The sequence below is a fragment of the Ranitomeya imitator genome, chromosome 2 (genome assembly GCF_032444005.1).
Source record: "Ranitomeya imitator isolate aRanImi1 chromosome 2, aRanImi1.pri, whole genome shotgun sequence".
Lineage (NCBI taxonomy): Eukaryota > Metazoa > Chordata > Amphibia > Anura > Dendrobatidae > Ranitomeya > Ranitomeya imitator.
In genome coordinates, this window is record NC_091283.1 from 480,526,730 (window position 1) to 480,554,510 (window position 27,781).

Genomic DNA, 27,781 nt, shown 5'->3' on the forward strand with positions numbered 1-27,781 from the left:
ACAATATTTTACCTCACAAAATGTATCTCCTGCGATCTCCTGCTGTAATGTCAGTATTGTCTTTTAGGAGAGAACACAGCACAGGAAGGAGAGAGAAAACGCACAGGGGTGAGAGAGACAGAGCACGGGAGAGACATCTCAAACGGGACAACATATGAGGGGAGAACACAGCACAGGAAGAAGAGAGACGGGGGGATAACACATGGGGTAGACAGGTCAAAGAAGAGAGCACAGACGGGAGAAGTGAGCACATGGGGCAGTGGATAGGAGGGTGAGCACATGGGGGGACAGATTCTCAACGCTGCAAAGCCAGCCCCCATCGTGACATTACCGCCCTCCCGATGCATCGGGCCTCCATCTAGTAGTAAATAAATAACATTTCCCACTTGTCTACTTTACATCTGCATCATTTTGAAACAGCTTTTTTTTCTTAGAAAGTTATAAGGGTTGATCAGCAATTTCTCATTTTTCCAACAATATTTACAAAACCATTTTTTAGGGATCACATCACATTTGATGTGACTTTGGGGGAAGCTGTATGTCAGAAAATACTCAAGTGACACCATTCTTACCCCTCAAAGTGCTCAAAACCACATTCAAGAATTTTATTGACCCTTCAGCTGCTTCACAGGAACTACAGCAATGTGGAAGAAAAAATGAGCATTAAACGTTTTCCATGAAAATGAAAATGTTACTTTAGCCCCAAATTTATTTTCGCAAGAGTAACAGTAGAAACCTAAAATTTGTTGTGCAATTTCTCATGAGTACACCGATACCCCAAATTTGTGAGGAATCCACTGCTTGGGCGCATGGCAGAGCTCGGAAGAGGAAGGGAAGGAGCACCAGTTTAATTTTTTAATACAAAATGTTTGGAATCGAGAGGGGACGCCATGTCGCATTTGGAGAGCCCCTGATGAGCCTAAACAGTGGAAACCCCCATCAAGTTACCACATTTTGGAAATTAGACCCCTCAAGGAATGTATACTGAGAACAAGATCCTCCAACAACAATACTAATGATCACAAATATTTCAATCTTATTGACAGATAAAGCATAAAAACAATTTAAAAAGCAGATACGGTATGTCAAACAAACAGTACAAAAAAAGACAAACACTGTGCAGGAGTTTGGTCAAGGGTGGATTCTTAATGCTATGCATCATATCATGGTGTCCTTATGGAATCTCTGTCGGCCAAAAAATGTAGACCATATAAATAAGGTTATCACTTCGTCGTTTGATGCTCCATCCCTTCCGAGACCTGCCGTGTGCTCAAATAGTAGTATTCCCCCACATATGGGGTATCGGCGTACTCAGGAGAAATTACACAACAAATGTTGGGGTGAATTTTCTCCTGTTACCCTTCTGAAAATAAAAAAATTGGGCTAAAAGTACATATTTATGGGTAAAATGTGATTTTTTTATTTTCACAGCTCTATGTTATAAACTTCTGTGAAGCACCTGGGGGTTCAAGGTGCTCACCACACATCTAGATACATTCCTTGAGAGTAAGAGCCTATTGTTCCCTACACAATAACACAGAGGACCATGATAGAAGAGAACTTATACTGAGAACAAGATCCTCCAACAACAATAATAATGTCACAAATATTTTTGTTTAACTTTTTGAACACAAAAATGGCTGCAATCGAGAGCAGATGCCATGTTGTGTTTGGAAAATAAACCCCTCAAGGAATGTATCTATGTTGTGAGCACCTTGAATCCCCAGGTACTTCACAAAAGTTCATAAAATAGAGTTGTTAAAATAAAAAAAAACATTTCATCCACACAAATTTACTGTTAGCACCAATTTTTTTATTTTCACAAGGTTAAAATTGACGAGAAAATTTGTTGTGCAATTTTTCCTGAGTACACAGATTTCCCATATGTGGAGGAAAACTACTGTTTGGGTGCATGGCATAACTCGCAAAAGAAGGAGTGACGTTTTGGAGCGCAGACTTTGATGGCATGGTCTGCGGGCATCATGTTGTGTTTGGAGAGCCCCTGAGGTGCCTAAACAGTGGGAAAAAACACAAATTACCCCATTTTGGAAACTATACCCCTACACCTGTGGACTCCCTTTTCTGAGCAGGAAATTGTATATAAGGCTTTCCCAGACTAGTGTTCCACTGGTTGGGCCCAGTCCTTTTGTCTGCCCTTATTCATGCACTGAGGTCAACATTGACACATGGTAAGGTTTTTAATATTAGACAGTGTAGGACTGTCCCGATCAGAGCTACCTTGTCGTGGTGGGATGGCTTTTATGCTATTTTTGATCAAAAACAGTATTACTAAAAACTCTGTTATTTAAATGCACTTTTTGCTTTTTATTTACTTAGCTACAGCAGGATTTTTGCTAATCTTTTCTCTTGTAGGTTTTATATGTTTTATGGCCAATGTGAACATGCGTTTATGTGCTGCATGTGTACCACCTCAAGTCAAGTTCAATTTTTGTGTTTTTTCTAGAGTGGTACATGTATAACTTTTATTTTGATTCCTGGTCTCATACACTGCAGTACTCGTGTACTGCAGTGCATGAGACTGTCAGTGTCTCACTGACTCAGCCCATGAGACCCAGCTTATAGCTGGATCTCACAGGCCACCGTACCCTTGGGTCATCACATGACCTCAAGGTACAATGTTAACCATCGGGACCCTCGATTCTTGTCTTGTGACCCCCTGTTGCAATTTAAAGTGGTATTTAAGGGGTTAATCGGCCCAGATCGGTCGCTAAACTGGCTGGGTACAATACCGCAGGGTGTCAGCTGTCAGATACAGCCGAAGCCCCGGGAATTGCTGCCGCCAGGCAGCGTTTTACTCTTATTCCTCAGCATCGTTAAAAAGCAGTGCTGAGGAATAAGGCCCCTTAACCACTGCCGTTAAAAGGCGTATTGGTGGTCGTTAAGGAGTTAAAGAAGCACTCTCATCAAAGTTTTTATCTTCTTAAAATATTGCAATTGCCATATTATATAACACTGTGTACATAAAACTGCTCATTCTGCCTTTCTACCCAGCTAATTCTTCTCTTTTCCATTAGGTCTATGACATCACATGATTAAAAACTGACTAGCTGAATCCTTCTAAGAATCCTTCTAAAAACATTAAGTCTATTTTCCCTGCATGAGTCATGGGTTACTGCAAAAGTCCCTGGCAGGGGGAGTAGGAAGCAGATGGGTCAGGAGTTGAAGAGGTGAATGATAAATGCAGGGAAAAGAGACTTCCTGTTTCTACATAGAGCAGAGGAAACAGAAGAATTTAATGGGTAGAAGAGCAAAATGAGCAATTGTAAGTACACAGTGCTGTATAATATGATAACTGCAATATATTAAGAGGATAATGGGAGTGCTTCTTTAACATACATATGATCTCACTGCTGGTGAAGGAACAATTAAACCTGGCATACTGTAACTTGAATTGAGCGGAGTCATAATGACTGCATTATAATTTTGACCATGGACATGTGCAGACAACTAATTATAACTGAACGACACCAGTATAACCCCTTCTTTTTCCATTTTTCTATTGTTTTGAGCATAACAATATAAATCCTATAATCATGGAGACCAGGTTAATACTCAAGTTTCTGAACTATTTGATATGTTTGTAAAAAAAGAGCTTTTTTGAGGGGTAAAAATGCTGATTTTAAAGGCTATATGAAATTAGAAACAGACCTGCTAGTCTGTAGTCTATAGTTTTCAATCTGTGAGTAGGATCAACACTCCTTAGCCACCTATGTGGGCATGTAAGTCATAGGGAGCTAAATTATGTGATACTTTGATATCTGCAATCTGATGTCTTAGTCCAGAGAAAGACACGTTTTTCTTATAGTGACATGTAAAAGTTTGGGCACCCCTGGTCAAAATTACTATTATTGTGAAAAGTTAAGCAAGCTGAAGATGGAATGATTTCTAAAAGGCCTAAAGAATACAAATTTCCTTTGTATTTTAGGCAAAAAAATATATATAAATTTTTCTTTTACATTTTTTAAAAGTTATAAAAAGGAAAATGGAAAGATGCAAAAGATTTGGCACCCTGCATGGTTAGTACCTAGTAGCACCCCTTTTGCAAGTATCACAGCTTGTAAATGCTTTTTGTAGCCAGACGAGAGTCTTTCAATTCTTATTTGACGGATTTTCATCCATTCGTCCTTGGAAAATTCTTCCAGTTCTGTCAGATTCCTGGGATGTCTTGCATGCAATATTTTGAGGTCTAGCCCCAGATTTTCAATGATGTTCAGATCAGGGGACTGTTAGGGCCATTGTAAAACCTTCAGCTTGCGCCTTTTGAGGTAGTCAATTGTGGAGTTTGATATGTGTTTAGGATCATTATCCATTTGTAGGAGCCATCCTCTTTTCAACTTCAGCTTTTTTACAGATGGTGTTATGTTTGCATCAAGAATTTGTTGAAAATTCATTGAATTCACTCTTTCATCTACCTGTGAGATATTCCCCATGCCATTGGCTGCAACAAAACCCAAAAGCATGATTGATCCATCCCAATGCTTAATGTTTGGCGAGGTGTTCTTATTCTGAATTTATGTGCCCTTTTTTCGCCACACATACCTGTTATCATTGTTGCCAAAGAGTTCTATTTTAACCTCATCGGTCCACAGGACTTGTTTCCAAAATGCATCAGGCTTGTTTAGATGTTCTTTTCCATACTTTTGATGCTCAATTTTATGGTGAGGACGTAGGAGAGGTTTTCTTCTGATTACTCATGAAGGACATATTTGTGCAGGTGTTTCTGAATATTGGAACAATGTACCACAACTCCAGAGTCTGCTAAATCGTTCTGAAGGTCTTTTGCAGTCAGGCGGGGGTTCTTATTTGCCTCTCTAGCAATCCTTCTCTTACTGAAATTTAGTTTGGTCTTCTAAACCTTATCTTGACCTCCACTGTTCCTGTTAACTACTATTAATTAATTACATTTCGAACTTAGGAAAGTGCTACTTGAAAACTCTTTGCTATCTTCTTATGCTGCTTTGTGGGCCTCCACCATTTTCATTTTCAGAGTGCTGGGCAGCTGCTTAGAAGAACCATTGCTGCTGTGTTTTGGCACAAGGTCCGAGGAGGCTGGGTTTTTATGAAGCTGGGAAATTTTCATCCACCCGTCCTTTCCTAACAATGATAGTGAACAAGCCATAATCCTACCAGGCTCATTACTTTCTGAAACCTTGGTCAAAGTTATCTGAGTACACAAATCTCCAAGGGTGCTCAAACTTTTGCATTGGCCCATTTTACTTTTTTGTAATTTTTAAAATGTATAAAATAACATTATATATATTGTTTTGCCTAAAATACAAAGGAAATGTGTCTTCTTTAACTTTAGCCCTTTTAGAGATCATTTAATCTTCAACTTGCTTAACTGTTTACAATTGCAGTAATTTTGACCAGGGGTGTCCACACTGTAAATGTCCCTTTCAGGCTATGGGAGGACGTGGTCTGAAAGATAACTCTGCCTCCAGAGCTTATTTTCTATGAAGGAGGAATTACCGGTGTGAGATAAATAGCTATCAAAGAACAAGATTCCTGCAAACACATTTTTTGCAGCTCTTGAGCTCTGCTATACTACAACAATATTGTAGCCCTGTCTGCCTGTGAGATGGAAGCTGAAGCTGAGAGGAACCTGCAGATGTGTCAGGTATAATCACACACAGCTCTGCAGTGAGATCAGGAGAGCAGCCATATCACACTGGTAAGGGGGGCTTTGTGTAAAATGAGCTCTGGAGTTATTTCCAGGCAACATCGCCATCATAGTCTGGGAGAGATCATTTACCTAAAGTGATACAAGATGAATTATCAGCAATAAGGCATCTGCTATCAGACACACTTTTTCAGCAGTGTATAAATAATAACCTGTATGCCCATATTAATAATTTAGATATGTTTTAGTATTTCTTATTTGTTTGTGTCTAAAGTTAAATTCAGAAAGCTAAGATTCTAACCTTACCGATCCCATTTCACCCCATTTGGAAACTTCTCATGTTCTCCACTGTTTTTTTCTGCACTTTCTGCTCCATTTGAATAGACCTGTGACACAGCAGTCCTTTAAGATACAGCAGTGAGTACAGAGACTGGGGAGGGGGGAACTGGGAAATGTCAGAACTGGAGTAACTGGGAATCTTGTGAGCTGAGTGCAATACTTCTCTAAGAATACAATTTATTTTTAAATGTAAGTGGCAAGTAACCTTTTCTAACGTGAGGAGTCTGTCAGCACAATAAGACTGTTCAAACCAAGTACAGGTGCTCGGCGCACCCTTGGTGTGGCCAAATATTTCAGTGCACCCTTCTCATTTACTTGTTTTCCATATATCATAATCCTCCTTTAGCTCCAGAGCTGTCAAACAAAAAATAGGGGGTCAGAGGTTGATGAAAAAACAGTATGTGGGAAGGTGTACTGAACTCTGCCACCGCAAGGGTGCACTGAACTCTGCCACAGCAAGGGTGCACTGAACTCTGCCACTGCAAGTGTGCACTGAACTCTGCCTCCCCAAGTGTGCACTGAACTCTGCCACCCCAAGTGTGCACTGAACTCTGCCACCCCAAATGTGCACTGAACTCTGCCACCCCAAGCGTGCACCGAGCACCTTTTCCTGGTGTGAAGAGTCATTTTATGCTGACAGATTCCTTTTTAATCTTTCATGAGCAAAGGACTAAAAAATACTTCATAAGTATTTATACAAATGGAAAAACAACACGTAATGACATAAAATTGACAGAAAGAAAATATAGGCCATGTTCAGCTAGCCTTATGAAAAACTAGACTAGTCACAGGTGCAATGAAAAATTTTTTTCTGCTCCCCATTATATGTTATGAAACATTTGACTGCAGAAATACCAGACCCTAACATTGCTTTTACATGGGATATACCGTACTTCTTGCCACATAAGTGATGTCTTCTTTCTTATTTTTCCTAGACCCAGCCCCGTTTCTTATATACAGCTCTGGCACTGAAGGATGCCTGGAAGTTCAGAACTCTGTGGTCCGTATCACCCGGCCGTGTAACACCAGCTCACCTGCGCAGCAATGGGTTTGGGTTTCAAAGAGGCGGCTCTTCAATCTTGGCAACTTCCAATGCCTAATATCTGTTACCAACTACTCCATCTACTCCATGAATACCCTCTCCACCCACCAATGTGATGAGAACCTTTTCTATATTGGGAGATGTGAATACTTTCTAGAGATTTTCAATGCTGCTTTTCTACCACAGACATCTAATACCACCAGCCTACTACTGCCGCCAGCTAAAGTGAAAAACCAATGGCTGATATATGGAACTAACCAGAGCATCTGTCCTGCCACTTTTCGAGGTAAGGTCTTTCAGAATATATTTTTAATAAACCCAAAAGTATAGGCAAAAAAGAAAAACCAAAGTAACAGTAGCCAAGGTCTATTATTAAAGAGAAAAAAACAAAAAACTGACACAAAACCTAAAACAATGAATTTTAATATAGTAATTAAAAATTATCAAAAAATATCAAAAAGACCAGTAAGAGGGATCCTACGGAAGAACAGGGTCTCTGGTATACATCAAAAAATGCCAGAAAACCCAAAAGTATAGGCATCAACTTTTTGGAAATAATTGGTAGGGGCCCTTATACTTATTAAAGTTTTTGTTTAGTTTTGTATATGAAAAAAAATATGTATTAGAGTTATAGGAGGATCCCTGTTTTGTATCTTCACCTATTAGCCAGAGAGGAGCCCATCTCTTTCTCTGGAAGATATGGCTTCTTCATACAGTGGACAATATGGGCACCATGTATTACTACATCAGTGTCAGGAAATATATGCCATATCGGCATTTCAGCTATAATATGCGTAAAGCCAATTCAATTCTTCGCCTGTCTCCACACCAAACGTGCTAATTTAAACAAGGGTAATATTTTGGGGGTAATGGTTCTATTCAGCTCCAAAAAAGATAACAGTCGGTTCCAGCCACTTGTGCCAAGTGATTCTCCAAATTTGGTAACTGGGAATCTGGCATTCTGCTATAGATTGCTTTAAGTTGACCTGCCAGATAATGCCTCTCCATGTTTTGTCAGTTCAAAGATTAGAGTGTCCATAATGGGGAGGAAATTGGCCACCTTGAGTTTTTCACTCTTTTCCTGATCCATCATTATCATTTCTACTAAGAAGCACGCTTCGTTTTCGTTCCTGTTTTTTCCTGAAAATAGGTTTTAAGAAGATTCGTGGCAACAAAGATGCCTCTTCTGTGCTCCATTCAAAACATTATGTTTCATTTCTGCTGAAAGGGTTATTCACCTGGTGGCAGAAGGGGAGCCCATATATTCTAGGCTTGGAGCACATTCAGTAGTGAGGAAACGGCTCCTTTTTCCCTGCTTTGACCTCCCTGCATAATATGCTACCGTTTACTTGTGGGACAGAGGATGGTTGAACCTGGAATCTTATCTGAGCTCTGTTAGCTGAGATAAAAATCTCTTCTATTTCAGGCTATATTGTTGAAGGAGGCAGCGCACTACCAAGTCACCTGCATAAGAAATGCTCAGCTAAAAGCCACCATTTTTTTAGTCTAAAGTTGTCTGAAAGTTTAATTAGACTTTTACATACACAGATTAACAGGGGCCCCTATTCTCGTGGGGCCCCTGGGCAAGTGCCCATGAGTTAAGATGGCCCTGGGCCAGGTCAGCAATCTGCGAACACTGGATAGGAGGCCTGTAAATCTCCTTCCCTCCTTGCATTCCCGCCTCTTCTTTTAATTAGCCAGGCTAGAACGACATCATGAGTGCATCACACCACAATGATGATGTCACGCCAGCCTGGAAAATCAAAATAAGAGCCGGGAATGCAAGGAGGGAAGGAGATTCGCAGACTTCCTATCCAGTGGTTGCAGGTTGCTGACCTAAATGATAGACCGGAGTACTGCGATTCAAATCTCCAACCTCTCTACTGAGCACTGGTTTAATACTCCTGTGGGCGGCTTTACTTTCCTTTCCACATTGACTAATCTACATCATTGACTCTGTTCTTGTAGTGTTATCAAACTATGGATATAATCTTCTCTTTCTTTACCCAGATATTTACACTATTCAAGGAAATTCCAATGGTCGCCCCTGTGCAATCCCTTTTAAGTACAACAATCAATGGTTCTACAGCTGCACTAGAACGGCGCGGGAAGATGGACATCTTTGGTGCGCAACCACTGTTGACTATGGGAGAGACGAAAAATGGGGTTTCTGTCCCGTAAAAAGTAAGTTGGTCCGAACTGTGAATTGAGATAACCCCAATATATTATTTTTGCAGTCTTGTCAAATTTAGATTGGTCCTGCAAGGTAAAACTGTTCGGCAAAACCATACAATATTGCTAATATTTAAAAAGAAACAGAAGAATGATATAATCATGATTCTCTTATCTTACTGGCAGACATGGGGATGGCTACAATGGCTACACATTGCTTGGACCATCATATATTAGCTTCCCTGACCAGTGTGAAAATGACTAGATGGATATGGCATACTGGAGTTAGAAGTAGTCTCATCCATGTACTCTGATAAGCTGATTGCCAGATCATATGCTATTGAATATGCATATTTTATAAAGGGAGTATGTCATCAGACAATAACATATTGTTTAAATCAAGTTTCTTTATTTAAATGGATTTAGAATTTTTTTTCATTTTTTTTAACCCCTTAATGACTGCCAATACGTCTTTTAACTGACCTTAGATATAAGAGAATAGTATCCCCATACAGATGACAATCCATCATCTGTCGGTTGTACACTATAGCTGACAACTTGCTGCACCAGCCACGATCAGTATTTGCACCTTCTAAATCTGTTTAACCCCTTAGATGCTGCTGTCAATAGTGACTACATCATTATAAATGGTTAACAGAGTGTGGGGGCTTCCTCTTTATCCCAATTGGTGCCCTCAGATCATGATTTTGTGGTCCTGATGTTTGCCATGGCAATTCATGACCAAATAGCAGCCTTAGAGTCTGTCGGCTGTAGTAATCTGTTTAGAAGTTAGCAACATTTAGGTGGTAAAAATACACATTTTCATTTCTGTCATACCACTTTGCATTAATTCCTGTAAAGCACCTGAAGGGTTAATAAACTACCTGACAGCAGTTTTCAATATGTTTAGGGGTGCTGTTTTTAAAATGGTATCACGTTTGGGGGTTTCCCAATATATGGGACCCCTAAAGTCACTTCAAACATGGATATGTCCCTAAAAAAATAAATTTTGTAAATTTCTTTGAAAAAATGAACAATTGCTGATACATTTTTAAACCTCCTAAAATGCTAACAAAATAAAATAACATTTTACAAATGGTCCTGAGGTAAAGCAGACATGTGGGAAATGTTATTTATTAATGGTTTGCTGTTGTATGACTATCTGGATTAAAGAAATAATCATTCAAATTTAGAAAATTGCTAATTTTTTAACATTTTTCTCAAATTTTTGATTTTTTTTATAAATAAACACAAAAAATGTTGAACTAAATTTACCATTATCATAAAGTAGAATGTGTCACGAAAAAACAATCTCAAAATCACTGGGATTTGTTGAAGCGTTGCAGAGTTATTACCACATAAAGTGACACTGGTCAGATTTCAAAAATTTGGCTCGGTCACTAAGGGGTTAATATATCAAAATACATATGTACCGTATATATATCTCTTGAAATAAATATTGAACACGTCACCAATTTTCTAAGTAAATATTATTATTATTTATTTATATATAATGCTGTTATTTAGATATTTATATATTGCTGCTATTTATATATAATTGCTGTACATGAGGAGGGGTTACATACAAATTACAGACATCATTTACAGTAAACAAACTAACAATGACAGACTGATGCAGAGGGGCGAGGACCCTTCCCTTGCGGGCTTACGTTCTACAGGATAGTGGGGAACGAGACAATAGGTTGGGGGTTGCGGGAGCTCTGGTGTTGGTGAGGAGGTAGCTCCAGTGGTGGTGAGGAGGCAGCGGGGTCATTGCAGGCTGTAGGCTCTCTTGAAGAGGTTGGTTTTCAGGTTCCGTGTGAAGGATCCGAATGTGGTTGATAGTCGGACATGTTGGGGCACAGAATTCGAGAGGATGGGGAATATTCGGAAGAAGTCTTGGAGGCGATTAGGTGAGGAGTGAATAACTGTGGAGGAGAGAAGGAGGTCTTGAGAGGACCAGAGATTACGTGAGGGAAGATATCGGGAGATTAGGTCAGAGATATATAGAGGAGACAGGCTATGAATGGCTTTGTAGGTCATTATTAGTAATTTGAACTGGATACGCTGAGGGAATGGGAGCCAATGAAGAGATTTGCAGAGGGGGGAAGCGGTGGAGTAGTGAGGAGAGAGATGAATTAGTTGGGCAGCAGAGTTGAGGATGGATTGGAGAGGTGCGAGAGTGTTAGCAGGGAGGTCACAGAAAAAGGATGTTGCAGTAGTCGAGGCGGTAGATTGGTGAGGGCATGCACAAACATTTTAGTAGATTGGAGGGTTGAGGAAAGGACAGATTTTGGAGATATTTTTGAGCTGGAGGTGACAGGAGGTGGAACGAGCTTGGATGTGCAGTTTGAAGGACAGGGCAGAGTCAAGGGTTACTTTGATGCAGCGGACTTAGGGTACAGGGGAAAGTGTGATATCATTAATGGTGATTAGATAGACCAGGTAAGGAAGATCTGTGAGATGGAGGAAAGATGATGAGTTCCGATTTGTCCACATTGAGTTTGAGGAAGCGAGAGGAGAAGAAGGAGGATATGGCTGATAGACACTCCGGGATTCTGGACAGCACAGAGGTGATGTCTGGGCCAGAGAGGTAGATCTAAGTGTCATCAGCATACAGGTGGTACTGGAATCCATGAGACTTTATGAGTTGTCCCAGGCCAAGTGTATAATAATAATAATCTTTATTTTTATATAGCGCTAACATATTCCGCAGCGCTTAACAGTTTGTACACATTATCATCACTGTCCCCGTTGGGGCTCACAATCTAAATTCCCTATCAGTATGTCTTTGGAATGTGGGAGGAAACCCACGCAAACACGGAGAGAACATACAAACTCTTTGCAGATGTTGTCCTTGGTGGGGTTTGAACCCAGGACTCCAGCGCTGCAAGGCTGCTGTGCTAACCACTGCACCACCATGCTGCCCGTGTATAGATTGAGAAGAGTAAGGGTCCTAGAACAGAGCCTTGGAGGACTCCAACAGAGAGAGGGTGGAATGAGGAGATAGTGTGGGTGTGGTAGACGCTGAATGTGCGGTTGGAAAGGTATGACGAGATCCAGGATAGGGCAAGGTCTTTGATGCCAAAGGAGGAGAGGATCTGTAGTAGGAGGCAGTGGTCAATTGTGTCGAAAGCAGAGGACAGGTCTAGAAGGAAGAGTATAGAGTATTGTCCTTTAAGTAGGTCATTAGTAATTTTGTTCAGGGCAGTCTCAGTGGTATGATAGGGATGGAAACCAGATTGTAGATTGTCAAAAAGAAAGTTAGAGGTGTTTGGAAGCGAGAGGGAGCAGCAATATTGGGCGATAGCTGGACATAGCGGTTGGGTCTAGGGTTGGCTTTTTAAGGATAGGTGTGATTGTAGCATGTTTGAAAGCAGAAGTGAAGGTACCAGAAGTGTGATAAGTTGAAGAGATGGGTTAGGGATGGGATAAGTGTGGTGGTGAGGTTGGGTAGTAGGTGGGATGGGATGGGGTCTAGTGCACAAGTGGTGAGGTGTGATTTGGAGAGGAGACAGTTAAGCTCCCCTTCAGTGATGTTGGACAGGGAGGTTATGGGGTTTGGGCATTGGTCTGGTATACAAAGGGGATGTAGTGGTTGAACAATAAAGTCTTGCCTTGTTTGGTCAATCTTATTTTTGAAGTGAGTGGCAAAGTCCTCAGCAGAGAGGGAGGTTGGAGGGGGAAGTGGTGGGAGGAGGAGGGAGTTAAAAGTTTTGAATAACTGTTTGGGTTGGAGGATGGGGAAGATACAAGGGTTATGAAGTAGGCCTGTTTAGCAGAGGTGAGGGCAGATTTGAAAGAGAGTGTTGCCTGTTTGAATGCAGTGAAATCATCTTGCGAATTTGTTTTCTTCCAACGCCGCTCTGCAACCCAGGACACTTGCCAGAGCTTTTTAGTAATGTTATTGTGCCAGGGTTGTCTATTGATATGTCACACTCTACCATGAATGGGAGGGGCGACCATGTCAATAGCTGATGCGAGAGTGGCATTGTAGAAAGCAGTGGCACTGTCTAGGTCGTGGCGCAGGGACGGGTGAAGACCAGGTCTAGTGTAAGACCGTCTGTGTGGGTGGCTGCGGAGGACCACTGAGTAAATCCAAAAGATGAAGTAAGGGACAGAAGTTTGGAGACTGTTGACTGAAGGGTATCAGTGGGGATGTTGAAGTCACCCATGATAATGGTTGGAATGTCAGTGAAAAGAAAGTGAAGAAGCCAGGTAGAGAATCTACTATATAATTGTCTAAGGGTCACTTCCGTCTTTCTGTCTGTCCTTCTGTCTGTCACGGATATTCATTGGTCGCAGGCTCTGTCTGTAATGGAATCCAAGTCGCTGATTGGTCGTGGCAAAACGCCCACGACCATTGCCACGACCAATCAGCGACGGGTGCAGTCCGGCAGCAACATGGCCGCTCCATCCTCCCCGCAGTTACTGCCCGCTCCGTACTCCCCTCCAGTCAGCGCTCACACAGGGTTAATGGCAGCGCTAATGGACCACGTTATGCCGCGGTGTAACGCACTCCATTAACGCTGCTATTAACCCTGTGTGATCAACTTTTTTACTATTGATGCTGCCTATGCAGCCTCAATAGTAAAAAGATCTAATGTTAAAAATAATAAAAAAAATAAAAAATCATCATATACTCACATTCCAGCACCTTTCCCGCTCCTCGCGACGCTCTTGTGACCAGTCCATGCAAGCAGCAGGTTCCGGTGGCAAAGATGGTATGCGACAAGGACCTGCCATGACGTCACGGTCAAGTGACAGCGACATCATCACAGGTCCTGCGAGAAAGACCTGCCATGATGTCACGGTCATGTGACCGCGACGTCATCACAGGTCCTGCGCCCATACCAACCCTGGGACCGGAAGCTGCCGGGTGCACCGCACGCAGGGCCAGGACTTCAACTGAGGGTGAATATATGTTTATTTTTTATTTTAAGTCTGTATACTACATGGCTCTGTGCTGTATACTCAGTTGCTGTGCAATATACTACGTGACTGGGCAATATACTACGTGGCTGGGCAATATACTACGTGGCTGGGCAATATACTACGTGGCTGGGCAATATACTACATGGCTGGGCAATATACTACGTGACTGGGCAATATACTACGTAGCTGGGCAATATACTACGTGGCTGGGCAATATACTACGTGGCTGGGCAATATACTACGTGGCTTGGCCAATATACTATGTAGCTGGTCAATATACTACGTGGCTGGGCAATATAGTACGTGACTGGGCAATATAGTACGTGACTGGGAAATATACTACGTGGCTGAGCAATATACTACGTGGCTGGGCAATATACTACGTGGCTGGGCAATATACTACATGGCTGGGCAATATACTACGTAGCTGGGCAATATACTACGTAGCTGGGCAATATACAACGTAGCTGGGCAATATACTACGTAGCTGGGCAATATAGTAGGTGGCTGGGCAATATACTACGTGGATGGGCAATATACTACGTGGCTGGGCAATATACTACTTGACTGGGCAATATACTACGTGGACATACATATTCTAGAATACCCGATGCCTTAGAATCGGGCCACCATCTAGTTGGTCAATAAAGGCAGTGGCCAAACCCAAAGGTCGGTATATGACGGCTACTTGGAGGTTGGAGGGAGAGTAGATGTGGACAGAGTGGACTTCAAAAGAGGGGAGGATAAGGGAGGGTAGAGGTGGGATTGGGTTGAAGGTGCAGTTAGTGGAAAGGATAAGACAGACACCTCCACCATGTCTGTTGCCAGGGCGAGGTGTGTGGGTGAAGTGGAAGCCGCCATAACATAGTGCATCAGGGAAAGCAGTGTCGGACGGTGTCAGCCATGTTTCTCTGAGGCCGAGGAAGGCAAGATTGCGAGAGAAAAAGAGGTTGTGAATTACATGAAACTTATTCCAGAGTGCTCCAGAGAGAGGGAGCAGGGAGGTGGGCGTCAGGGGCACGAGTTTTACATTGGAAAGATTGCGGTAGTTCATATTAGATAGGGAGCTGTAGGAGGGGGAATTAATGGGAGGTATGTGAGGGTCCAGGATTGGGAGATATGTCACCAGCAGTGAGGAGAAGCAGAGAGAGGGAGAGCAGGTGGGAGAAGGAGAGTGGCTGGCTTGTTTTATTAGGAGAGATCTGAGGCTGAGGAGCACGTCAGCAGAGGAGGTCAGGTGAGGAGGTAAGAGGGAAAGGGAGATGATTATTTGGTTAGAGGGTGCTGGAGTTTGGGGATAGCGAAGAAGAGTGAGGATTAATGGAGCAAACACTGTAAGTTCATATGTAAACATGGTGAAGGAGTTAGGGTACCGTCACACTATACGATTTACCAACGATCACGACCAGCGATACGACCTGGCCGTGATCGTTGGTAAGTCGTTGTGTGGTCGCTGGGGAGCTGTCACACAGACAGCTCTCGAGTGACCAACGATGCCGGTAACCAGGGTAAACATCGGGTTACAAAGCGCAGGGCCGCGCTTAGTAACCCGATGTTTACCCTGGTTACAAGCGAACGCATCGCTGGATCGGTGTCACACACACCAATCCAGCGATGACAGCGGGAGATCCAGCGACGAAAGAATGTTCCAAACGATCTGCTACGACGTACGATTCTCAGCAGGGTCCCTGATCGCTGCTGCGTGTCAGACACAGCGATATCGTATGGATATCGCTGGAATGTCACGAATCGTACCGTCGTAGCGATCAAAATGGCACTGTGTGACGGTACCCTAAGATTGGTTAATAGAAAAGCTAGGTCCAAGTAATGAGAAGTGCTTTCGGCAGACATACCCAAAAGAGACAGATACATAGTGTGGCGTCCTGACTCCTGCCATGACTAACTGCCATTGAAAGCTTCTCTATGCTTAGCTGCAGTGATGCTTTGCTGCAGGGGTAAAGGTGCAATTGACATGAAATTCTCACCAGATGCCAGTAACAAACGATCCAATCCTCACAGGCAAAGAAATCAACCCATAGATGACTATAAATTAAAGGGGTATTCCCATCTGCAAGATACTAATAAGTAATGTCCTCGACCTCCATGGCCTATATGCATGCTCACCACGTAAGACTTCATAGCTCAACAAAAAGCATGATCAAGCGTGCTTAACTTTTGCTCAACAACATTTAGATAAGCTTGTGAGAAATACTGGGAGAATATAGTCTGAACTAATGAGACCAAATTTGAACCCTTTGGATGCCCTAATACACACCATGTTTGGAGGCCAAAGGGCACTGCATATCACTCTAAAACCACATGCCAGCAGTGAAATTTGAGGTGAGAACATCATAGTGTGGGGCTGTTTTTGAGCATCCAGCACTGGCAAATTTCATGTCATTATCATGTGTCATATATATATTTTGCTATTTTTACAATGGCCACAAGGCTTAATATCAGACTCGCGAGACCGCTAAGTCTTCTGGGTAATTTCGCAATGCATCCTGGGAATGGAAGATGGCGGCAGCCGCGCGCGCATCGGCACAGGTTCGCTGGATCCCGGCGGGTGAGTATATAACTATTTTTTATTTTAAATAGTTTTTTTTAACAGGGATATGGTGCCAACACTGCTATATACTAAGTGGGCTGTTTTATATACCGCGTGGCTGCTATATACTACGTGGCCACTGCTATACACTACGTGGCCAGTGTTACATACTATGTGGGCTGTGTTATATACTAAGTGGGCTGTGTTATATACCGCGTGGCTGCTATATACTACGTGGCCACTGTTATATACTACGTGGCCAGTGTTACATACTATGTGGGCTGTGTTATATGTGTTATATACTATGTGGGCTGTGCTATATATTACGTAGCCAGTGTTATATACTACGTGGCCAGTGTTAGATACTATGTGGCCTGTGTGTTATTTATTGCGTGAGCTGTGTTACGGTATATACTGTGTGGCCTGTTTTAACACATCAGGTATTCTACAATATGTATGTATATAGCAGCCACATAGTATATAGCACGGGCCACATAGTATTTGTCTGCTATATACTACATGGCTCCTATATACTACGTGGCCTGTGCTATATACTATGTAGCTGCTATATACATACATACATACATATTCTAGAATACCCGATGCATTAGAATCGGGCCACCATCTAGTATATTTATATTAGTGACCATAAGGGGAGACCCCATAATTAAATCCCTCTCCAACATCCATCAAACTTAGCTTTTATGAATGAGTTTAAAATATACGGGGTGAGGATAATATTATGTCCCTAATCTGCCTTTGGTAGATTTATTTGTTATGAGGGCCATTGCCTATGCTAATGGATGATGACACCCGGGAATGTTATCCCTATCTGGCAGAACAGGACAAGTGGTTTAGCGCACACATCATGGCCGAAAGTGTTGGCACATGCTTTGTTATACATGTTTATTTCCTTTCCATGTATTGGAACAACACAAAAAAACAGAGGAAAAAAGGCAAATTGGACATAATTTCACACAATAAAACACAACAAAACATATGTTATCCCAATAATTTTCTGGGAGAAATACTTCATTTTCTGGAACAATTTCAAGGGTGCCAACACTTTCGGCCATGACTGCATATATAGTAAAATATTTAGAATTGAGAGTCCTCAGTGGTTGATACCTTTTAATGGCTAACTGAAAAGATGGTAACAAATTGCAAGCTTTCTAGACTACTCCGGTCTCTTCATCAGGCATAGACTAAAAGAAATTCTGGAGAATCACATATTTATGCACAACACATCACAGAAAAAAAAAAGCATGGATAAGACTGGTGACATAAAGCAGAATTACCATGAGTGATAAACAGTGATGTCCATAAATATTGGACTAGTTCTTAGATAAGAAATGTTTTATTGTCCTCTGATTGGGGTCTGGTTCTGTTGTGATGACCCCACATGATCTGAGGGGCAAATTCCTTAGTTCCTTAGTTGATGTAAAAAGACATAAATCCATGCGACACATTCATTCCTGCACTAAGACTGTCAAAGGTCATCATCCGGTTATATTCCCATATTCTTCTATCTCTTTGAGATTTGAAGTTACCTTTAAAAACAAGTACTTTCATGTCCATAATGTTATGATTGGGGAGACAAAAATGTATTGCCACAGGTAGATACATTCTTTTTTCTCTTATTGTGTGGCGATGAGAATTCATCCTTGTCCTCAGTTTTTGCCTTGTCTCCCCCACATACAGACCCCCAGTTGAACATTTAGTATATATAATTAGGTACACCACATTAGATGTGACGCAGCTGAAAGTACCTGGTATCTTGTAGTCCTAATGTGAATTGGGGATCTTTATCTTGTCCATGGTCATTATAAATGGACAGGTTTTAACCCCTTCCCGACCTTTGACGCATACGCTGCGTCATGAAAGTCGGTGCCATTCCGACCCATGACGCAGCATATGCGTCATGGAAAGATCGCGTCCTTGCAGATCGGGTGAAAGGGTTAACTCCGATTTCACCCGATCTGCAGGGACAGGGGGAGTGGTAGTTTAGCCCAGGGGGGGTGGCTTCACCCCCCCGTGGCTACGATCGCTCTGATTGGCTGTTGAAAGTGAAACTGCCAATCAGAGCGATTTGTAATATTTCACCTAAAAAATGGTGAAATATTACAATCCAGCCATGGCCGATGCTGCAATATCATCGGCCATGGCTGGAAACACTTATGCGCACCCACCCCACCCCACCGATCGCCCCCCCAGCCCCCCGATCTGTGGTCCGCTCTCCTCCTGTCCGCTCCCCCCGTGCTCCAATCACAGCCCCCGTGCTCCAATCAAACCCCCCCGCACTCCGATCTTCCCCCGCACAGCGATCCCCCCCGTGCTCCGATCCACCCGCCCGCACAGCGATCCCCCACTCCGTGCTCCAATCCACCCCCCCGTGTTCCGATCCACCCCCCCATGCTCCGATCCACCCCCCCGTGCTCCGACGCCCCCCCGTGCCCTGATCTCCCCCCCCTTATACTTACCTGGCCTCCCGGGGTCCGTCCGTATTCTATACTGAGCGCCGCCATCTTCCAAAATGGCGGGCGCATGTGCAGTGCGCCCGCCGAATCTGCCGGCCGGCAGATTCGTTCCAGAGTGAATTTTGGTCACTGAGATATAACCTATCTCAGTGATCAAAATAAAAAAAAAGTAAATGACCCCCCCCCCCTTTGTCACCCCCATAGGTAGGGACAATAAAAAAAATAAATATTTTTTTTTTCCACTAAGGTTGGGGTAAGAACTAGGGTTAGGGTTAGGGGTAGGGGTAGGGGTAGGGTTAGGAGTAGGGTTAGGGTTAGGGTTCGGGATGTGCACACGTATTCTGGTCCTATGCGGATTTTTCCGCAGAGGATTTGATAAATCCGCAGTGCTAAACCGCTGAGGATTTATGGCGGATTTACCATGTTTTTTCTGCGCATTTCAATGCGGTTTTACAACTGCGATTTTCTATTTGAGCAGTTGTAAAACCGCTGCGGAATCCGCAGAAAGAAGTGACATGCTGCGGAATGTAAACCGCTGCGTTTCCGTGCAGTTTTTCCGCAGCATGTGTACAGCGATTTTTGTTTCCCATAGGTTTACATTGAACTGTAAGCTCATGGGAAACTGCTGCGGATCCGCAGCGTTTTCCGCAGCGTGTGCACATACCTTTAGAATTAGGCTATGTGCACACGGTGCGGATTTGGCTGCGGATTCGCAGCAGTGTTCCATCAGGTTTACAGTACCATGTAAACATATGGAAAGCCAAATCCGCTGTGCCCATGGTGCGGAAAATACCGCGCGGGAACGCTGCGTTGTATTTTCCGCAGCATGTCAATTCTTTGTGCGGATTCTGCAGCGTTTTACACCTGTTCCTCAATAGGAATCCGCAGGTGAAATCCGCACAAAAAACACTGGCAATCCGCGGTAAATCCGTAGGTAAAACGCAGTGCCTTTTACCCGCGGATTTTTCAAAAATGGTGCTGAAAAATCTCATACGAATCCGCAACGTTGGCACATAGCCTTAGGGTTAGGGTTGGGTTGGAATTAGGGTTGTGGTTAGGGTTAGGGGTGTGTTGGGGTTACGGGTGTGTTGTGGTTAGGGTTGTGATTAGGGTAATGGCTACTGTTGGGATTAGGGTCAGGGGTGTGGGGGGGTTAGTGTTGGAGGTAGAATTGAGGGGTTTCCACTGTTTAGGCACATCAGGGGGTCTCCAAACGCAACATGGCGCCACCATTGATTCCAGCCAATCTTGTATTCAAAAAGTCAAATTGTGCTCCCTCACTTCCGAGCCCCGACGTGTGCCCAAACAGTGGTTTACACCCACATATGGGGTACCAGCATACTCAGGACAAACTGCGCAACAATTACTGGGGTCCAATTTCTCCTGTTACCCTTGAGAAAATAAAAAATTGCTTGCTAAAACATCATTTTTGAGGAAAGAAAAATGATTTTTTATTTTCACGGCTCTGCGTTGTAAACGTCTGTGAAGCACTTGGGGGTTCAAAGTGCTCACCACATATCTAGATAAGTTCCTTGGGGGGTCTAGTTTCCAAAATGGGGTCACTTGTGGGGGGTTTCTACTGTTTAGGCACACCAGGGGCTCTGCAAACGCAACATGACGTCCGCAGACCATTCCATCAAAGTCTGCATTTCAAAAGTCACTACTTCCCTTCTGAGCCCCGACGTGTGCCCAAACAGTGGTTTACCCCCACACATGGGGTATCAGCGTACTCAGGATAAACTGGACAACAACTTTTGGGGTCCAATTTCTCCTGTAACCCTTGGGAAAATAAAAAATTCTGGGCTAAAAAATTATTTTTGAGGAAAGAAAACGTATTTATTATTTTCACGGCTCTGCGTTATAAACTTCTGTAAAGCACTTGGGGGTTGAAAGTGCTCACCACATATCTAGATAAGTTTCTTTGGGGGTCTAGTTTCCAAATTGGGGTCACTTGTGTGGGGTTTCTACTGTTTAGGCACACCAGGGGCTCTGCAAACGCAACGTGACGCCCGCAGACCATTCCATCAAAGTCTGCATTTCAAAAGTCACTACTTCCCTTCTGAGCCCCAACGTGTGCCCAAACAGTGGTTTACCCCCACACATGGGGTATCAGCTTACTCAGGAGAAACTGGACAACAACTTTTGTGGTCCAATTTCTCCTGTAACCCTTGGGAAAATAAAAAATTCTGGGCTAAAAAATTATTTTTGAGGAAAGAAAACGTATTTATTATTTTCACTGCTCTGTGTTATGAACTTCTGTGAAGCACTTGGGGGTTCAAAGTGCTCACCACACATCTAGATAAGTTCCTTTCGGGGTCTAGTTTCCAAAATGGGGTCACTTGTGGGGGGATTCTACTGTTTAGCCACATCAGGGGCTCTGCAAACGCAACGTGACGCCCACAGAGCATTCCATCAAAGTCTGCATTTCAAAACATCACTACTTCACTTCCGAGCCCCAGCATGTGCCTAAACAGTGGTTTACCCCCACATATGGGGTATCAGCGTACTCAGGAGAAACTGGACAACAACTTTTGGGCTCAAATTTCTCCTGTTACCCTTGGGAAAATAAAAAATTGCTGGCTAAAAAATCATTTTTGAGAAAATAATTTTTTTTTTTTATTTTCATGGCTCTGCGTTATAAACTTCTGTGAAGCACTTGAGGGTTCAAAATGCTCACCACACATCTAGATTAGTTCCTTTGGGGGTCTAGTTTCCAAAATGGGGTCATTTGTGGGGGATCTCCAATGTTTAGGCACACAGGGGCTCTCCAAACGCGACATGGTGTCCGCTAATGATTGGAGCTAATTTTCCATTTAAAAAGCCAAATGGCGTGCCTTCCCTTCCGAGCCCTGCCGTGCGCCCAAACAGTGGTTTACCCCCACATATGGGGTATCTGGGTACTCAGGACAAACTGGACAACAACATTCGTGGTCCAATTTCTCCTATTACCATTGGCAAAATAGGAAATTCCAGGCTAAAAAATCATTTTTGAGAAAAGAAAAATTATTTTTTATTTTCATGGCCCTGCATTATAAACTTCTGTGAAGCACCTGGGGGTTTAAAGTGCTCAGTATGCATCTAGATAAGTTCCTTGGGGGGTCTAGTCTCCAAAATGGGGTCACTTGTGGGGGAGCTCCATTGCATAGGCACACAGGGGCTCTCCAAATGCGACATGGTGTCCGCTAACAATTGGAGCTAATTTTCCATTCAAAAAGTCAAAAGGCGCGCCTTCCCTTCCGAGCCCTGCCGTGTGTCCAAACAGTGGTTTACCCCCACATATGAGGTATCGGCGTACTCGGGAGAAATTGCTCAGCAAATTTTAGGATCCATTTTATCCTATTGCCCATGTGAAAATGAAAAAATTGAGGCGAAAAGAAATTTTTTGTGAAAAAAAAGTACTTTTTCATTTTTACGGATCAATTTGTGAAGCACCTGAGGGTTTAAAGTGCTCACTAGGCATCTAGATAAGTTCCTTGGGGGGTCCAGTTTCCAAAATGGGGTCACTTGTGGGGGAGCTCCAATGTTTAAGCACACAGGGTCTCTCCAAATGCGACATGGTGTCCGCTAACGATGGAGATAATTTTTCATTCAAAAAGTCAAATGGCGCTTCTTCCCTTCCGAGCCTTACCATGTGCCCAAACAGTGGTTTACCCCCACATGTGAGGTATCGGTGTGCTCAGGAGAAATTGCCAAACAAATTTTAGGATCCATTTTATCCTGTTGTCCATGTGAAAATGAAAAAATTGAGGCTAAAATAATTTTTTTTGTGAAAACATAGTACTTTTTCATTTTTACGGATCAATTTGTGAAGCACCTGGGGGTTTAAAGGGCTCACTATGCATCTAGATAAGTTCCTTGGGGCGTCTAGTTTCCAAAATGGGGTCACTTGTGGGGGAGCTCCAATTTTTAGGCACACGGGGGCTCTTCAAACTTGACATGGTGTCCGCTAAAGAGTGCAGCCAATTTTTCATTCAAAAAGTCAAATGGCGCTCCTTCCCTTCCAAGCCCTGCCGTGCGCCCAAACAGTGGTTTGCCCCCACATATGAGGTATCAGCGTACTCAGGACAAATTGGACAACAACTTTCGTTGTTCAGTTTCTCCTTTTACCATTGGGAAAATACAAAAATTGTTGCTGAAAAATCATTTTTGTGACTAAAAAGTTAAATGTTCATTTTTTCCTTCCATGTTGCTTCTGCTGCTGTGAAGCACCTGAAGGGTTAATAAACTTCTGGAATGTGGTTTTGTGCACCTTGAGGAGTGCAGTTTTTAGAATGGTGTCACTTTTGGGTATTTTCAGCCATATAGACCCCTCAAACTGACTTCAAATGTGAGGTGGTCCCTAAAAAAAAATGGTTTTGTAAATTTCGTTGTAAAAATGAGAAATCGCTGGTTAAATTTTAACCCTTATAACTTCCTAGCAAAAAAAAATTTTGTTTCCAAAATTGTGCTGATGTAAAGTAGACGTGTGGGAAATGTTATTTATTAACTATTTTGTGTCACATACCTCTCTGGTTTAACAGAATAAAAATTCAAAATGTGAAAATTGCGAAATTTTCAAAATTTTCGCCAAATTTCCGTTTTTATCACAAATAAACACAGAATTTATTGACCTAAATTTACAACTAACATGAAGCCCAATATGTCACGAAAAAACAATCTCAGAACCGCTAGGATCCATTGAAGCGTTCCTGAGTTATTACCTCATAAAGGGACACTGGTCAGAATTGCAAAAAACGGCCAGGTCATTAAGGTCAAAATAGGCTGGGTCATGAAGGGGTTAAAACATGTGATTCTCCAGCTATTCTTTTAGTCTCAAAAGCTTGCAATTTGTTACCATCTTTTCAGTTAGCCATTAAAAGGTATCAACCACTGAGGACTCTCAATTCTAAATATTTTTCAATCTAATGGCTAACACGGTACCAAGATACAGTATATATCTTTCCTGTATATATAGTGACATGGAAAATAAAAAACTACAGAAAGATAACATTATGAACACTTTTTATTAAATACATTTAGCATTAATGCCTTATTTAAACCATATGTATTTTCTTGAGACAAATTCCCTTTAACATTTTTTGTTTAGTGAATAGACGCTGTGTAATACACAGCCAGGTCGCCTCCACCACAGCTACACTGATCCTTTTTTTATTAATTAATCACTTCTGTGTGTCCTAATAGGGGTCTTAGCTGATTACTGCATGCTGTTATACGTCACCCTTGATATTACTAGTATACAGTATGTTCCCTTTGGTAGCATCAGCAGACAGCCAGCATCTTATCTTTTAAATTAATGTCTACAGCGAGGGACTTGGAGCTCTGTATCAGGAAAACAGCTCACACTGCTCTATAGCTATATTAAAGGGGTTGTCCAATGCTATAATACCTATCCCCAGGATTGGCTATCATTATCAGATTGTTGGGGGTCTGACACCCAGAATCCACATTGACCAGTTATCAGCTCAGATGTAAACAGTGTATGGACCACAACAGCACAGCGCCATACTTTTCAAGTGGCCGCAGTTGGGCACTGCAGCTCAGAAGAATTGAATTGAGAACAATATTTATTATTTTTTTGTTTTTAACTAAAAACAAGGTGGAATTTTTTTTTCTTTTTGTATTTGATTTTTCTTAAAAAAAAAAAAAAAGGACATGGGAGTGTTTATTCTCAAGTAGTCAAATTTCATGAAATTCAGACATACATTTCAGTACTATGTATGACCTTATCATAAATGCACATTAGAAACCTTTAACCCAATATGCTGGGTGTTTTTCACTTTGATCTTCATTGCTTGCTATTACGCATTGCTTGTCTATTGCATTTTTGCAATATCATTTGCGCTGATTTTTTTTAACGTAAATTCTTGCTAGCTTTTTCAGTGTATTCTGCAAGGAATACACCATAAATCTTCTCCTTCCCTTCTTACGCTTGGCTGTTGTGCCTGACATGGAGGTATAGAAATACATACATTACTTGTACAATGGAGCTGGGGCTGGAATGTGCAGATCTTATCTGCTCTGTATCACTGTTGGTTCAGATGGTTTTAACGGGCTTACTGTAGACTGACTTCCTCATAAGATGCCATGTAATTGAGCGATCGTTTCTCAGGCTGATAGACTAATAATTAATTTCTGCGCGTTACAGGCCCTGATTGTGAAACATTCTGGGATAAGGATCCACTGACCAACAGCTGCTACCAGTTTAATCCCCAGTCGGCGCTGTCGTGGGGAGAAGCGTGGACCAGTTGCTTACAGCAAGATGCCAATCTCCTCAGCATTAACGAGATCCACGAACAGACGTATATTAATGGTGGGTTGTTGTATTCTTATACATAGTGTTTGAAGGTTTATTAAACTCCATGAGGATGCAAATATTTTGGTTTCAGGCAATTTACGGTATGCTGCCTGAGGTTATCATCTTGCGCCAGGTTAAAATAGCAAAAAAGCTGTTAGTGCTCCAGGGACGCCTCTCTGCCGCTGCTTCAGTCTTTGTTTACATGCTGCAAATGTGACGTTACGACTACAACGTAAAAGACTGCTGCAGCCAATCACTAAGTTCAGTAGCCCATGTCGCGTACATTGGCAGAGCTGCAGCAGCCAAGTGCACTGTAGTCATGATGTCACATGTGCAGCCTGTAAACAAAGACTGGAGCAGCAGCAGAGAGGCGGCCCTGGAGCAGCAGAGGTTAACGGCTCTCATCCTAGAAAAAGTGGTAGGCTGAAGAAACTTCTTGGAGAACCCCTTTAAGCTTCATTCAGACATGTTCTTTGCTTTCAATTCTATTGTGGTCTCCGTCACTTTGTCGGGAATAATGGCGTTAGATGTAGCAAATTTGAGGGAAGTTTATTTATATTATTATATTATTTTTACCTCCTCTTAGTTGACTTACCGTACTTTGTGACCCTTTTTAGCACCTTTATTTTGGCATAATATGGGACACACAATTGTTTTTACTTTTTTAGCTCACCCCTTTCCAGAACATTTTCAAGTAAGCCACAATAAGTGTTTAGACACATAATAAATTGGTATAAAACTAGATACACCAGAGTCAAGTCAAAGTGCGCTCTTATTAAATGTGTCCCCAAAGCTTCAGGTAAAAGTCTAATTCATATATTGAAGTTGTAGGATGTGTATTAAAATGCCATACTAAAGGTCTCCATACAGATTAGATAAAATACGGCAAAATCTGCTGGGTTCAGCAGGATCAGCCAAACAACTAATATCTATGGGGGCTTCCTGACTCTCCCCCAACAGATGGGAGAGAGGGGTGATCCAACCTGCTGAATTTCGACAGCCGATTCCTTTGTTCATAAGCTAATGCCAGAGGAGTCTGCCAGCGGCTTTCTCACAAAGAACACAGGAGCGCTCGATTGAGTTGAGTGTTCCTATGTATTGGGGAGTCAGGGGAAATAACTGTTGGATGATTGATCTTTCAGCCACCAGCTATCTAATATGAATGGAGGCTTTAAAGGGGTTGTCTGGTAAAAGCAAGTTATGACCTATCCAGTTAGGGGCAGTCTAATTGCTGGGACTCACACCGATCGTCAGAATAGGGAATTTTTATCCCTGGTGGTGCACTTATATTCCTATTAGAAAGGAGCAGCAATGAACATGCCCAACTGCTGCTCCATTCATTTTCTATGGGGCTGTCGGAAAAAGCAGAGCGAATCCTGCAGGGCATGAAATGTCGGGCATTGACACTGCAGCTCCATTCTACCAGGGATAAAAGTTCCGCTTTCTACCCATCGGCATAGGTCCCAGCGGTGAGACTCCTACTGATTAACAACTTATAATTATTCTGTGGATAGGTGATAATAATGTGTTTCTAGAAAGTGTCACCTGCTTACATTATGTTTCATAAAACTTTCTGTTCTGAATTATTTACAACTTTAACCAGGTCACATCACCATAGTTCACTCAGTTCTGGGTATTATTAGGGTTGAGCATGTCTGGTTATGATTGTCGCGGGGCATAGTCGCGGGACATGACTTACTTTGTGCAACCTTTCCTCACAGGCTTCCTGACAGGATACAGTTCCACTCTTTGGATAGGACTCAATGACATTAACATTAATGGGGTCTGGCAATGGTCTGATGGATCACCATTAAAATTCTTGAACTGGGAGATTGGTGAGTAACAGAGTGCCCCCATCTGTTTGCCATCTGAAAACATATTCTAAAGTTTTGGTAATTTTGTGATACCATAGTGTGCTGGAATTGTTACATAAGTGTAATTTTAACAGCTAGGTATTAGGTGTTGAGCAATACTTTAGATATTTGATAAAATTACATTTTTAGAGAGATTTCTTAAAATTGTTATAAAGTTTATTTAGGCCCCTTTCACACATCAGTTTTTTGCTGTCAGTCACAATCTGTTGGCTCAACGGATCGACACATCCGTCACAGATTGTGATAAACTGATGCGACGGATTCGTTTTTTCAACAGATCTGACTAACGGATCTGGCTAAATAAATCGGAGCATGCTCAGTTTAAAAAAAAAAAAAAGGAATCCGTCGCTGGATTCCGTCATTTGATGGATCAGGCGCCATAGGCTTCCATTCGAGCAAACGACGGACAGCGATGGATCCGTCACTGTCCGTTTTTTCGACGTACACAAAAAACGTTA

General features: G+C 42.4%; 1 protein-coding gene across 1 annotated transcript in view; it reads left to right on the forward strand.

Annotated features, from left to right (window-relative positions):
- The window catches only part of MRC2 (mannose receptor C-type 2), a 126,415-nt gene that overhangs the window by 50,342 nt on the left and 48,292 nt on the right, over positions 1 to 27,781 (forward strand). The window contains exons 2-5 of the mRNA XM_069751344.1: positions 6,916 to 7,308; positions 9,033 to 9,206; positions 25,300 to 25,464; positions 27,171 to 27,284. Of these exons, the coding sequence (XP_069607445.1) occupies positions 6,916 to 7,308; positions 9,033 to 9,206; positions 25,300 to 25,464; positions 27,171 to 27,284 (846 nt within the window). The remainder of the gene's footprint in view (positions 1 to 6,915; positions 7,309 to 9,032; positions 9,207 to 25,299; positions 25,465 to 27,170; positions 27,285 to 27,781) is intronic.